The sequence below is a fragment of the Gossypium hirsutum genome, chromosome D07 (genome assembly GCF_007990345.1).
Source record: "Gossypium hirsutum isolate 1008001.06 chromosome D07, Gossypium_hirsutum_v2.1, whole genome shotgun sequence".
Classification (NCBI taxonomy): Eukaryota; Viridiplantae; Streptophyta; class Magnoliopsida; order Malvales; family Malvaceae; genus Gossypium; species Gossypium hirsutum.
Window position 1 is genome coordinate 637,124 of NC_053443.1, and position 11,336 is coordinate 648,459.

The window sequence follows — 11,336 nt, forward strand, 5'->3', positions numbered from 1 at the left end:
GATTATCGTATGTGATATCTAATCTTTTCATGCATAATTGTTATATTACTAATGGCAAGATAATTAGACAGTTTTTAAAATTAGCATAATAGCAACTTTAACCCTTAACATTTAGACTTTGTGTAATTTGACATTTTGTTTTTGCACTTTTACTTTTATTTTTGAGATTGAGAGTTAGTTTTAAAAGAATGAGAAAAGATAAAAATAATCTTTCATTTTTGGTATATTCTTGTCTCCAAATCAAATTTAGTTGATGGATTTTTTTTTAACTTTTTATGTGAAAAACTTATAAAAAGCAAATTAAAAAAATTACACAGTGTGTATATGTTCAAGAGCTAAATTTTTAGAATCAATACTATATTAACACAATGTATAAATGTTGAGAATTAAAATTGCTATTATGCTAATTTCAAAAGCTGCCATGTCACTTTTCCATCAGTCATTTAACGATTGATGATCAAAAAAGAAAAATCTGAATAGTTGAAAATCCGAATAGTTGGGTGACCATTTTGTAACTTTTTATAATTAAATGACTAGAAAAGAAACTTACCAATAAGTGAGTGACTACAAGTATAATTTACCCTAAACAAATTTACAATTATCAACTAAAGCAACTTTATTTACAATTGTTGCATCGCTCGCGTCCATGTTCGAAGTTTGTAACAGACCTTCCGAACAATGTTATTTTTAAAGTTTAAACCCGTGTTATCTCGGTTTCTGCTGAAACTGAGGCATAAATCTCCTCGATTAACCCATTCAATAATTGCTTCTCTATTTCATCCACTACTTGTATCGTGTCATTCACAGTAAACCCTTTCTTCCAACCCAAGTCCCATATTCCACTTAAAGCTTCCTTGTGCTTTAAGTCTCTTTCAAGCATTGAATAAAGACTACCAGCAGGATAGTCTTCACCAGCTACTTCACTATAGTTTCTCAATGCCTCGACCTGATCACAAGTTTCCCTTAACAAATGGTCTAGAGAGATACGAGTTTTGGCATTTCCGACCACGGATAATAACGGAGGGTGAACCGGTTGAGAATCGGGAAAGCTTATTCTTCGAACAATTTCATTTGCGCAGTCTAAGAAAAGTCTTCTGTTGGCATCTGTGAATTCGTTGATGTCAAATTTTGGTGAAGTTGTAGGAAGATTCACATGAAGATAAAAAAGATAGTCGGCGTGATTGAGGAAAGCCGGACAGCTCAATAGCAGTGCTTTTAGTTTGGCCCCTCTAGTGAAGCTTTCGTGGTCAGTTTCATTTGGACCGATACATTTTCGGTTGTTTTGATAATCGGTAGTCACCAGGGTAATGTCACAAACAGAATCCTCGCTGTTATCACGACATTCTGAGAAAAGGAAACAAAGAATTTGTTAGGTAAGTATCAACATTCTACGCACAGTTCAATCGGTAAAAATATCATGGAGGTCCCTATACTAAGAGTCAGATTATATTTTACCATCCTTTACTCAAAAAATGAGCAAATTAATCCCTATACATTACTGGTCATTTCTGTTTAAAATTTCATCTATTCTATTCTTAAAAACGGGTATGGCTAAAATCATGTTGACATGCACAAACCAATTTTTAGCAAGACAAATAGATGAAATTTTTAATAAAATGACTAGTTTGCTCTTTGATCTAACACACATGAACTAATTTGTTCATTTTTTTAGTAGAAGAGACAAAATGTAATTTGACTCCTAGTATAAAGTTCATCATGATATTTTTACCCAGTTTAATATCTAAACATATATCATCTAAATGTACGTCATGTTCTCGAGTTTGTCCCAAGTATCGAATAAAAAATAGAAACTCTCAACATATTACATGCATCTACATCGGAAAATGCATTTTGTATACATTTACGAATCTAATACAGGCAGACAGCAGTTGACTAATGTCGCATACATCAATTTACTATACTAAAATTTCTATCCTCCATTGTTACCTTCAACCATAATATCAGTTTCAATGCTATATCTTTCGAAAACTGTATCGCTTTCCGATATAGGATCAATCTTCTTTCCTTCCGAAACAATACCATCTCCTTTGTGTTCTAATCTCTCATTCTGCGTAAAAGATAAACTGCATTTAGTTTTCAATCTTCATTTCGGGTTTTCATAGCTTAATGAATGTAGCATAGGCATTTCAAGTCCCATATGTTGCTATGCCGTTTAACAAAAGAATTATAACTACAGAAAGTAAACTTATAAAGAACTCACAGTTATTTTAGCCGTTTTCATCTTGTTCACTCCCTTTTTCCGATCATTTGGAGCACGGACTACAGTTTGTGATCCGCGTTGATGAGACATTTTATTATTTGTAACATTTGATCCATTTTCGAGCTTACCAGACTTTGGAGGGGTAACCTTAGCTTCATCTTTAGACCTCAATAAATTCTTTGCCCTTGCAACCTCCTCGTTAACTGGTTTCGTTATCTTTTTGGTTTTCCTGTGAGTAGCCTCTTTTTTCAGCAATGGCACGGTTATGGGCCCTGAAGTTTTTGTCTTCATAGAAAGCTTCTCTTTAGCTTTTACGTCGCTTTTCACTGGTTTGGCCTCTTTCTCTTTTCTTTCTTTAGCACCTTCCCTCGAGCTAATGGAAGGAGGCTGCACTTTTCTGAGCATAGTATCAGTGTTTAAGCTACGACCCTCGTGGAACCACGGCACGAACTTTTCTTCTGTTTGCAAGTGTGGACTGTATCGAGGTTTTATAAGTACGATTGGTGGACTATCGTTGATCAACTTCTGTTCCGAAAAGAAATCACTCCATTGATGGGAATCATACTTGATCTCTTTGATGAAGTTGCTTTTCAGTAGTCCTTTAAAATGCATGGCCTCGTGAATGTCCATTGTTCGCCTATCTCGATCTTCCTTCCGGAAAACAAATCGAGACTTCCTCACTTTTGGCTTATTGATTTCAAACATATGCTTTTGTCTATCCAAAATCTTGTTACACTCTACTTCCTTGCACGAATTTGTCTGCAATGGTCTCGAAGGCATTTCTTCTAGTCCCATAAGCTTCGCAATCAAACTTGGGCCTTTTTCAGCATGGACGGTTGATGATTGACTCGAGCTTGTAGACGGGATACCCTGATATCTTCCACTTAAGCATCTCATTTCTTCAACATTTGGCAATAGATTTTGCTTAGCTAGACTATACGTAATCACTTTCCTATGCTCCTCAACACAATCTCTCGAAGAACCATCAACGGAAAGCCTCGGATTTTGGTTTTCAGTTCGATAATCCCATTCTCTAACCAGACTCGAATTCGGCTCGTTTCTCACCCTATCCCATTTTGCCATATAATGAGAAGCTTCTTGCAATTTCCCAAGCACATGCAATGAATCTTGCAAATCAAGTGCTCCTTTCAACAAATCTTTCGCTACATCTCTCGAATTCGTATCATACCAAAGCTGTTTCGAACATGAATCGATCACATTATTTAGCTTGTGAGCTCTCCTTGAAACCTCCAAGAGTTGACAAGAAGTCCCCTTTGTCGATCGGTTCTTTGTTTTTTGCCGGCATTCGTCGGTTTTATCACGCACCATCGTGTCGGTCGAACCGGTTTTTGACCTTCTAATTGTTCTACACTCTACAACTCCTTTTGGATCATCACATGTAACAAATGATCTATAAACAATTGATCTTAAACTCTCTTGAGGCATATTCTGTAAACCAAAAAAACAAATATATTCATAAACTCAGATACTTACAAATATACACAAAAAAAACACCAAATCCACTTGCTTACATGCTCTTCAATGTTCTAATCAAAGACATGATCATCTAAAAACCAACAAAACCAAACTCTGTTTCAGTGAAGAAAACAACATAAACGCAAAAAAAAAAAAAACATTAATCAGTTCTTGTCTGCTGCGCTAATAAACAAAAAGCATTGCCATTAACAAAAAAAAATGGAGAAAAAAAAAGTATTTTCAGTACTTAATTGAACAAGAACCAATAATGGCCACAATTTTCAGTACTTAATTGAACAAGAACCAATAATGGCCACAAAATTACCCAAAAAACAGCAAAAAGAAGAAGACCCTAATGAGAAAATGGATGTAAAAATGAAAAGCATAAAAAACCCAAGAATTTATGGTGCTTACCTGTTGCAAATGAACTAGCAGAGCTTCAGATCCAAAGCCAAAAAAATGTTTATTGGGGATAATGAAAATTTTGGACCTTTTTAAAAAAGTGAGCAAATTTAGAGCATGCAAAAGCTTTAAACTTTATTTAAAACAGTTACCAAATGAAGGAATTAAAGCTTTGAATTTTTTCTAATTTACATCATTTACCATAATTGTTTAATTTTTTACCATTATTAGTACATTTTTGCATTAAGGTTTAAGCTTTTAGTGGAAATCATGAGTATGGTGTTGATGGTAAAGGGAAAAAAAGGAAGAACAAAGGTAAGAAAAAAAAGGCATTATGAACAACCGCTTGCAGATTCATGTCTAAATCACCTTTCACTATCAAATTATGAATTAAATGAACTTTTTAATTGATAAAGAGTTTTAAAAAAATTTTCTGTCTGGGTTTTTGCAGTAAAGTAGGTAAAAATGATCAAAAGCTGAAATTTGAACAGTTTAAATGCATTCACAAGATTCCTGCAATGTATGTATGTATGTGTATATTTAGTTTTTGTATACTGATACTACTTTTGGTGCCCAATTGCCCATCATAAATGTAATTGAATCTTCATTTTCCCACCTCTTCTTTTGGCTGGTTGCTGGGAAAAATTACCATAGAGGCTCCTAAATTAGGAGTTCAATTGCTTTTTACTCCTTTTACTTAAAAAATAGATGAAATAATGTATATTAGACTAAAGAGCAAATTGGCTATTTATTTTTACTGTTAAAAATTGGTCCATGTGTCACTTTCTAATTATTCTGTTAACCATGCCAGTTTTTAAGAGTACAAATGGATGAAATTTTTAACAGAAAATACCAATTTACTCTTTGATCTAATGTACAGTGTTAATTTACCTATTTTGTAAGTAGAGGAGGCATCTATGATACTTTTACCCTAGTTGCACGTGTAAAGGTTTAATTAATGCTTTTGAATTTGAAAACCTTTTTACTCAAGCTAGAAAGGTAAAAACACTTCTGTAGTCCTTTTCAATTTTGATATTCAGAAATTTGTCACTTTAAAAATTAGCATAATTTAATTTCTGTCAAATTTAAAACTCAGCGATTAAGGAAATTAATCACATCGTTAGTGTTTTTCGTTAATTGTAAATATTTTTTACTAGTATAGTGATAAGTTTACAAATCCTATTAATTAGCACACAATATTTATACATTCCGTCAACATTTACATAGAATATATAAACATTGAGAGCTACATTTGTTATTATATCAACACAAATTATATACAATTGACGAAGAACATAAATGTTATGATTAATTGTTCACTACCAAAATTGATAAAAATTATATTATTCTGATTTTTTATAAAAGATACCAATTCACACAAAATCAAAATTAAAAAGGAACAAAAATATGTTTTTACTGCCTAAAATGTTAATTTGTGATTTGAAATGAGATTGAAAGAACCCTTTTTCCAACACCTCATGCTAATATTTCGTTTGAAATCATCAACTCCACGCCACTACAATAATTTTGGGTTAATATGTAATTTGTCCTTAAATTTGTCTAAAAGTATCTAATTGGCATCTCTTTTTTTATAATTAGTTGATACCTGAACTTATATTCCATCACCGAGGTTGGCACCTGCGCACTAACACAGTTAGTTTGCGCTAAATGATCAATCTTATAATGACACGTGGTAAACATAAAATAAAAAATAAAAAATAAATTAAAAAGTATAATTTTTTGAACAAGCTCAAGTACCAACTAGGTACTTTTTGGATAAATCCAGGTACTAATTATGTACTTTTGGACAAGTTCAGAGGAGGCAAATTACATGTTAACCCTTAAAAAAGTAACGTTGTTAACAAATTGTGGCAATGTGTGTGACGGAATACAAATTTAGGTATTAACTAGGTACAAAAAAAATTCAAGTACTATCTAGGTACTTTTGAACAAATTCAGGGGTAAACTACATATTAACCCTATAATTTTCTTTATGTTTTTGTGGTCTAATTTTACTCACAGTCCCTATACCTTTCGCACATTTGAAATTTAGTTACTTTACTCTTCTGATTTAATAATTGCAATCCATCAACTAAGTTTTATCTCGACTGGCACCATTGCTATTACAAAAAATTGAAAGACGTAGGTTCAGACCACTTAAGTGCGTAATGTCCTTCACTCTAAGGACTGAGGTATTATGCCTAGTTTAGGCATTTTAGAAAATATTACACACGTAAAATACCAAATATGTAAATAAAAAAGGTTGAATACGAGATTATAAAGTTTTTTATTCAGATTTTGAGATTAAAATATTCTTTCACATTAAAGAACCAAAGTGAATTTTGATATATTTTTTGCTTCCATGGATTTCACCTGGCTTTGAATTGCTTGCATAATCCAATTTAACAGAATTCCTTCTACACTATTATCAATTAAATTTCAATTATTAAATCAAAATGGTAGAAAAACTACATTCAAAAGATCAAAAGTAAAAGGACTAAACGTAGAAAAAATCACAAATTGGACCATAACTCCATTAATTGATTCAGCTTCTGATTCCCCCACCTATGGCCAATAATTGAAAGTAGAAAATACAACAAAAGTTACCCTTTAATTAAGGCTCAAAAATGGTCATCACAGTCACATCACACTCACAACTTTCCCATTGAAAGGGGCAATGAGCACATGCCCATGGCCGTCCCTTTGTATTTTGACAGATTTGTAGCTTTTTGTTTTCTAACTACACCACACTGTTTTCCTTTTTGTCTAATACAGCTCCTAATTATAATGCCAAAAAGTGCTTAACCAAATAATTACAAACAAAGGGAAATTCATAAAAGTTTCAAAACTTTTTAGGGTAAATTTTTACGTTTTATTCAATTAATTTTAAGAAGTTATAAAATATTTACTAAAATTTTTAAAAGTTTTTATTTAAGTCTCTAAATTGTTAAAATCATTATTGTATAGCCTTCTCCGTTTGTACCGTCTGCACTAATTGAAAGTTTTTCTTTCCCTCCTCTTCTACCATTTGGTATTTTTCATGAAATTGCTTTAAACGTCATAAATCTGCTAATTAAAATTCAAACAACTTTCTTTTCCAATATATGATACTAGTTATCAGATTGACTTTGACCTAAGGTATGTTTTTTTACTCATTAATGGATATTGATCCACCGTATCAACTTTCAAAAACTCAATTGGAGTTTGCTAGCTGGACTTTAAAAAAAAAACTTAACAGTCCAATAACTTAAATAAAAATTTTCGAATAATTCAATAACTATTTTATAATTTTTATACTTAAATGATAAAAACATTAACTTACTAATAATTTAATATTAAATATAGTTTACCCAACTTTTTATTAGGTAATGATTAATTCTATTAAAATTATGTAATTTAAATATAAAAAAAATCCTACATTATAAAATTGTGATAGGGGACCAAAAGATCTTTGATTTTCAGAAAAAAATAAAGTAAAGAAAAGAAAACGCAAGGGGAGTGTCTCACAACTAAAATATTCCCTTGTTTAAACTTTTGTTCTAGGGAAATGCAAAAGGTATAATTTTGGTTTTAATCCTTTTTCTATGCCTGAAATTTAAGATTTAATTCCTCTATTTTTAATTTAACATAATTTAAGCTTTGTGCCTTTTTATTATTATTAGTAGTCCAAATTTTATAATACCTTTAGTTTTTGTGATGAGGTGGAATTTAAAAAAGAAAACCTCCTTTTAAGATTTTATTGATTGAATATGGTTGATTAGATTTCCACGCGACTTCGAATGTATGATTGACTTTAATGAAAGTAATTAACTATAGTTATTAATTTGAATCTATTAATGACATTATAAAAGTAAGCTATCAAATTATGCTAAACTAAAATAGAGGGATTAGATCCCAACTTTTAACATAGTAGAAGGACTAAAATCAGAATCAGACCAATGTGAAATAAGAAGACAAAGTTATTATGATTTGGTGTAGGGGTGAGCAAAACTCGATTTGACTCGAAAAAATCGAAAAAAAATTCGAATTTTGAGTTAAACGAATCGAGTTATTCGAATCAACTCGAATTTTTTTTCGAATTTCGAGTTCGAATCGAGTTGAGTTTTCGAATTCAAATAATTCGAATATCAAACTATAATATTTTACATTTTTACCCTAATCTCCTAAACATTTTTACTTTTCCCTCAAAACTTTTACTCCTTCCCGCTTCCCCCCAAAACTTTTACTCCTCTCCCCTCCCAACCCCCCAATCTACCCAAAATTCATTTCCCACCAAAATTTTACTCTCCCATTTATTTTTTCTCAAAATTTTACTCCCAAAAACCCTCAAAACCTTTTATTTTCTCCCAAAAGTTTTACTCCCTCCCACTTTTCCCCTAAAAATTTTATTCCCTTCCCATCCCACCTCCCATCTACCCCAAACCCTCCCCCCTCCAATTTTTTTTTTAATATTTTCCCTTCAAAATTTTACTCCCCCTATTTACATTCTCTCAAACTTTTATTTCCAAAATTTTTTATTTTCCCCCTAAACTTTAACTTCTCACCCTTTACGCTGAAATAAAAAATAAAAAATATCCAAAAAAATCACTAAACATAAATAGTAATAATTTTATTTATATCTACTATTTATATTATTAAATTAAATTTCACATTTTATATTATTTATATTATTGAATTGTTTAGTCATATTGAATATTTATATTAAAATTGAATTATTAATTATGCCATAAAATATTCGTGTTAAAATTTTATATTGGTATCAATTTCACATTTTATTTTTAAAATAACTTTTATTAAAAAATCATATTTTTACATTTAATATATTTTTAATTCCAAAATACATTGTGACAAGAATTTGAAGATAATTGAAACAACTAAGCAAGCAAAGAAGCTAACCAGTATATAAAAAATTAATAAATAAATTATGAGGTGATGAAAGTTAATAAAAAAATTGATTAAGGTGGACAAATTTTATTACACGATGGGTGGCAATGGTTACAAGGACCCAAATATATTTTTTAAAATTTAACTCGAACAACTATATTCGATTCGATTCGATTCGAATTCTATATCACTCGACTCGATTCGAGAAAACTTCAAATAAAGTTAGGATGATAAAATGAGATTCGAAAACTCGATTAACTCGAAAATTTTCGATTCGATTCGATTCGATCCGATCGAATGCTCAGCCCCTAATTTGGTGGACATTTAATCTTTAGCAGATTTGGTCAATTTTTTGGTTTATTTGTACCCATTAAATATAAGAATGATTATTCAAATTCAAATTCAAATTAATTAAAAGTTTTTCGAATATTTAAATCCTTTTAATATAAACATTTAGTAAATATCAAAGTATTTTTTAAATAAAATTAAAAAAACAAATAAATAATAATTTTGAATATTTAAACTGAATTTATTATCCAGTGAATTCATATATTTATTATCCGAAGTTAAATCCATTATCTGTAAAAGTAAAACGAATTTAGACAATAAATATCCAAAAGTTAATATCAACATCTTCTTCAAATTCATTGTGGGTAGTAATGATAATATCGAGATCCCTTTCAATTCCTTTTTTTCTTTCAACAATAATTATTGGAAAATAAAGTTTAAATTAGATCAATAGTCTCAAAATTTTATTTAAAATTATGGTTTAGTCACTCAATTTTTAAAAAGTTATGTAAGTCGCTTGTTATATTTTCATCATTCTTCTGTTACCTTTTAATAAAACGATGATGTGACATATTAACTCAAATAATTAATTACTATTTTAGTCATTGAATTATAGCTAAAATATTAATTTTGTATTTTTAAGTATTTGTTTAACAATAATTCTAAAAAATTAAATTAAAAATCTGAAAATTCATAATTTATGTTCGGCAATTTAAAAAAAATTTGTTTTGAATTATAATTATTTAAAATTTTTCTAAAAAGATTAAAATATTTCTATTCAAATTCATAACAACATTTATTGTTACTATTAAAAAAAGTTATCAAGGTTAAATGTTGCTTTTTTTGGGTAAACTATCTAGTTGGTCACCCAAATTTTAGGATGTTTTCATTTTAGTCACTCAAAAAGAAATTCTTACAATTTTGTTGCTCAACTTTTAGAACGCTTTCATTTTAGTCACCTAGCTGTTAAATCTCTAACAACGGTTTACTATACATGTCATATCATATATACACTTTCATTTTGGTCACCAAACTTCTAGGCCGTTTTCATTTGGTCACTCAGAAAAATATAACTTTTTAAGCATTGATTGGGATAAAAAAAAATTAAGGATTAAAGTAAAAAAGTGGTAGAAACTAAAATAACGCATTAAAATATTATCAAATTGTACTTATTTACTCATTTTGAGAGTTCTAAAATTTTTTCAATATTATAATTTTAAATTTTAAAACATCATAATCAATTAAATAAATTGTTGATATTATATTAACAAATCGACCGATATTATAGTAACAAAAAGAAAAAAAAATTATTAATTTCAATATTATAGTGACAAATCATTGATATTATCTACGGATAAAAAAATTTCAACAATTTATTTAATTGATTATTATGTTTTGAAAGTTAACATTTCATTATTGAAAAAATATTAAAATTTTCAGCAATGACATAAAAAATACAAATTAAAAATATTTTAGTACATTATTTTAATTTCTATTATTTTTTCACTTTAATCCTTATTTTTTTACTCGACCAAGACTTAAAAATATATATTTTTATTGGTGACCAAAATGAAAACAACCTAGAAGTTGGTTAAAAAAATAAAAGTGTAAACATGATTTGACGTACGCTATTAATAATTTAACACTTGAGCGACTAAAATAAAAACGTTTTAAAAATTGGTGACGAAATTACAAAAATATTTTTTTAATGACCAAAATAAAAACACCCTAAAAATTGAGTGACCAATTCAGATAATTTAACTTATATTTTTTTTTGTACAATACCTAAACTGCCATTAACCCAACTCCTCAAACAATTTTATCTCTATGCCCTTGTGTTTCTCCCAAGTCCTAACCTCATAAGTCAATGATTCTACTCAGGATGGAAAGGGAAACCTCAAATTAACACAAATTATCATGAACCATAAAGATTTGAGGACCATATATTATCACTATAACATACCATAATAATTCTCTCCAACTTAAACTTGCCCAAAGTCGGATAGTCCGCTTAGTTCGAGCTGGGATTGGATAAGGATTTTTGTACCTCATTTTGACCTAATCC

At 29.6% G+C, this 11,336-nt stretch overlaps 1 protein-coding gene across 3 annotated transcripts; it reads right to left on the reverse strand.

The window, feature by feature from the left end:
- Nucleotides 1–424: 424 nt before the first annotated feature.
- LOC107933025 (uncharacterized) lies at nucleotides 425–4,616 on the reverse strand. Of its 3 annotated transcripts, none has more exons than XM_041096956.1 (5): nucleotides 4,112–4,592; nucleotides 3,754–3,788; nucleotides 2,222–3,670; nucleotides 1,948–2,068; nucleotides 425–1,344 (listed from the first exon to the last, which is right to left on the reverse strand). In XM_041096956.1, the coding sequence occupies exons 3-5, from the start codon at nucleotides 3,665–3,667 to the stop codon at nucleotides 695–697; spliced, it is 2,217 nt and encodes a 738-aa protein (XP_040952890.1). In that variant the 5' UTR covers nucleotides 3,668–3,670; nucleotides 3,754–3,788; nucleotides 4,112–4,592; the 3' UTR covers nucleotides 425–694. The 3 variants fall into 3 exon arrangements, with proteins under 3 accessions (XP_040952890.1, XP_016720652.1, XP_016720650.1); XM_016865163.2 differs by having other exon boundaries at nucleotides 3,754–3,811; XM_016865161.2 differs by lacking the exon at nucleotides 3,754–3,788 and having other exon boundaries at nucleotides 4,112–4,616.
- Nucleotides 4,617–11,336: the final 6,720 nt, after the last annotated feature.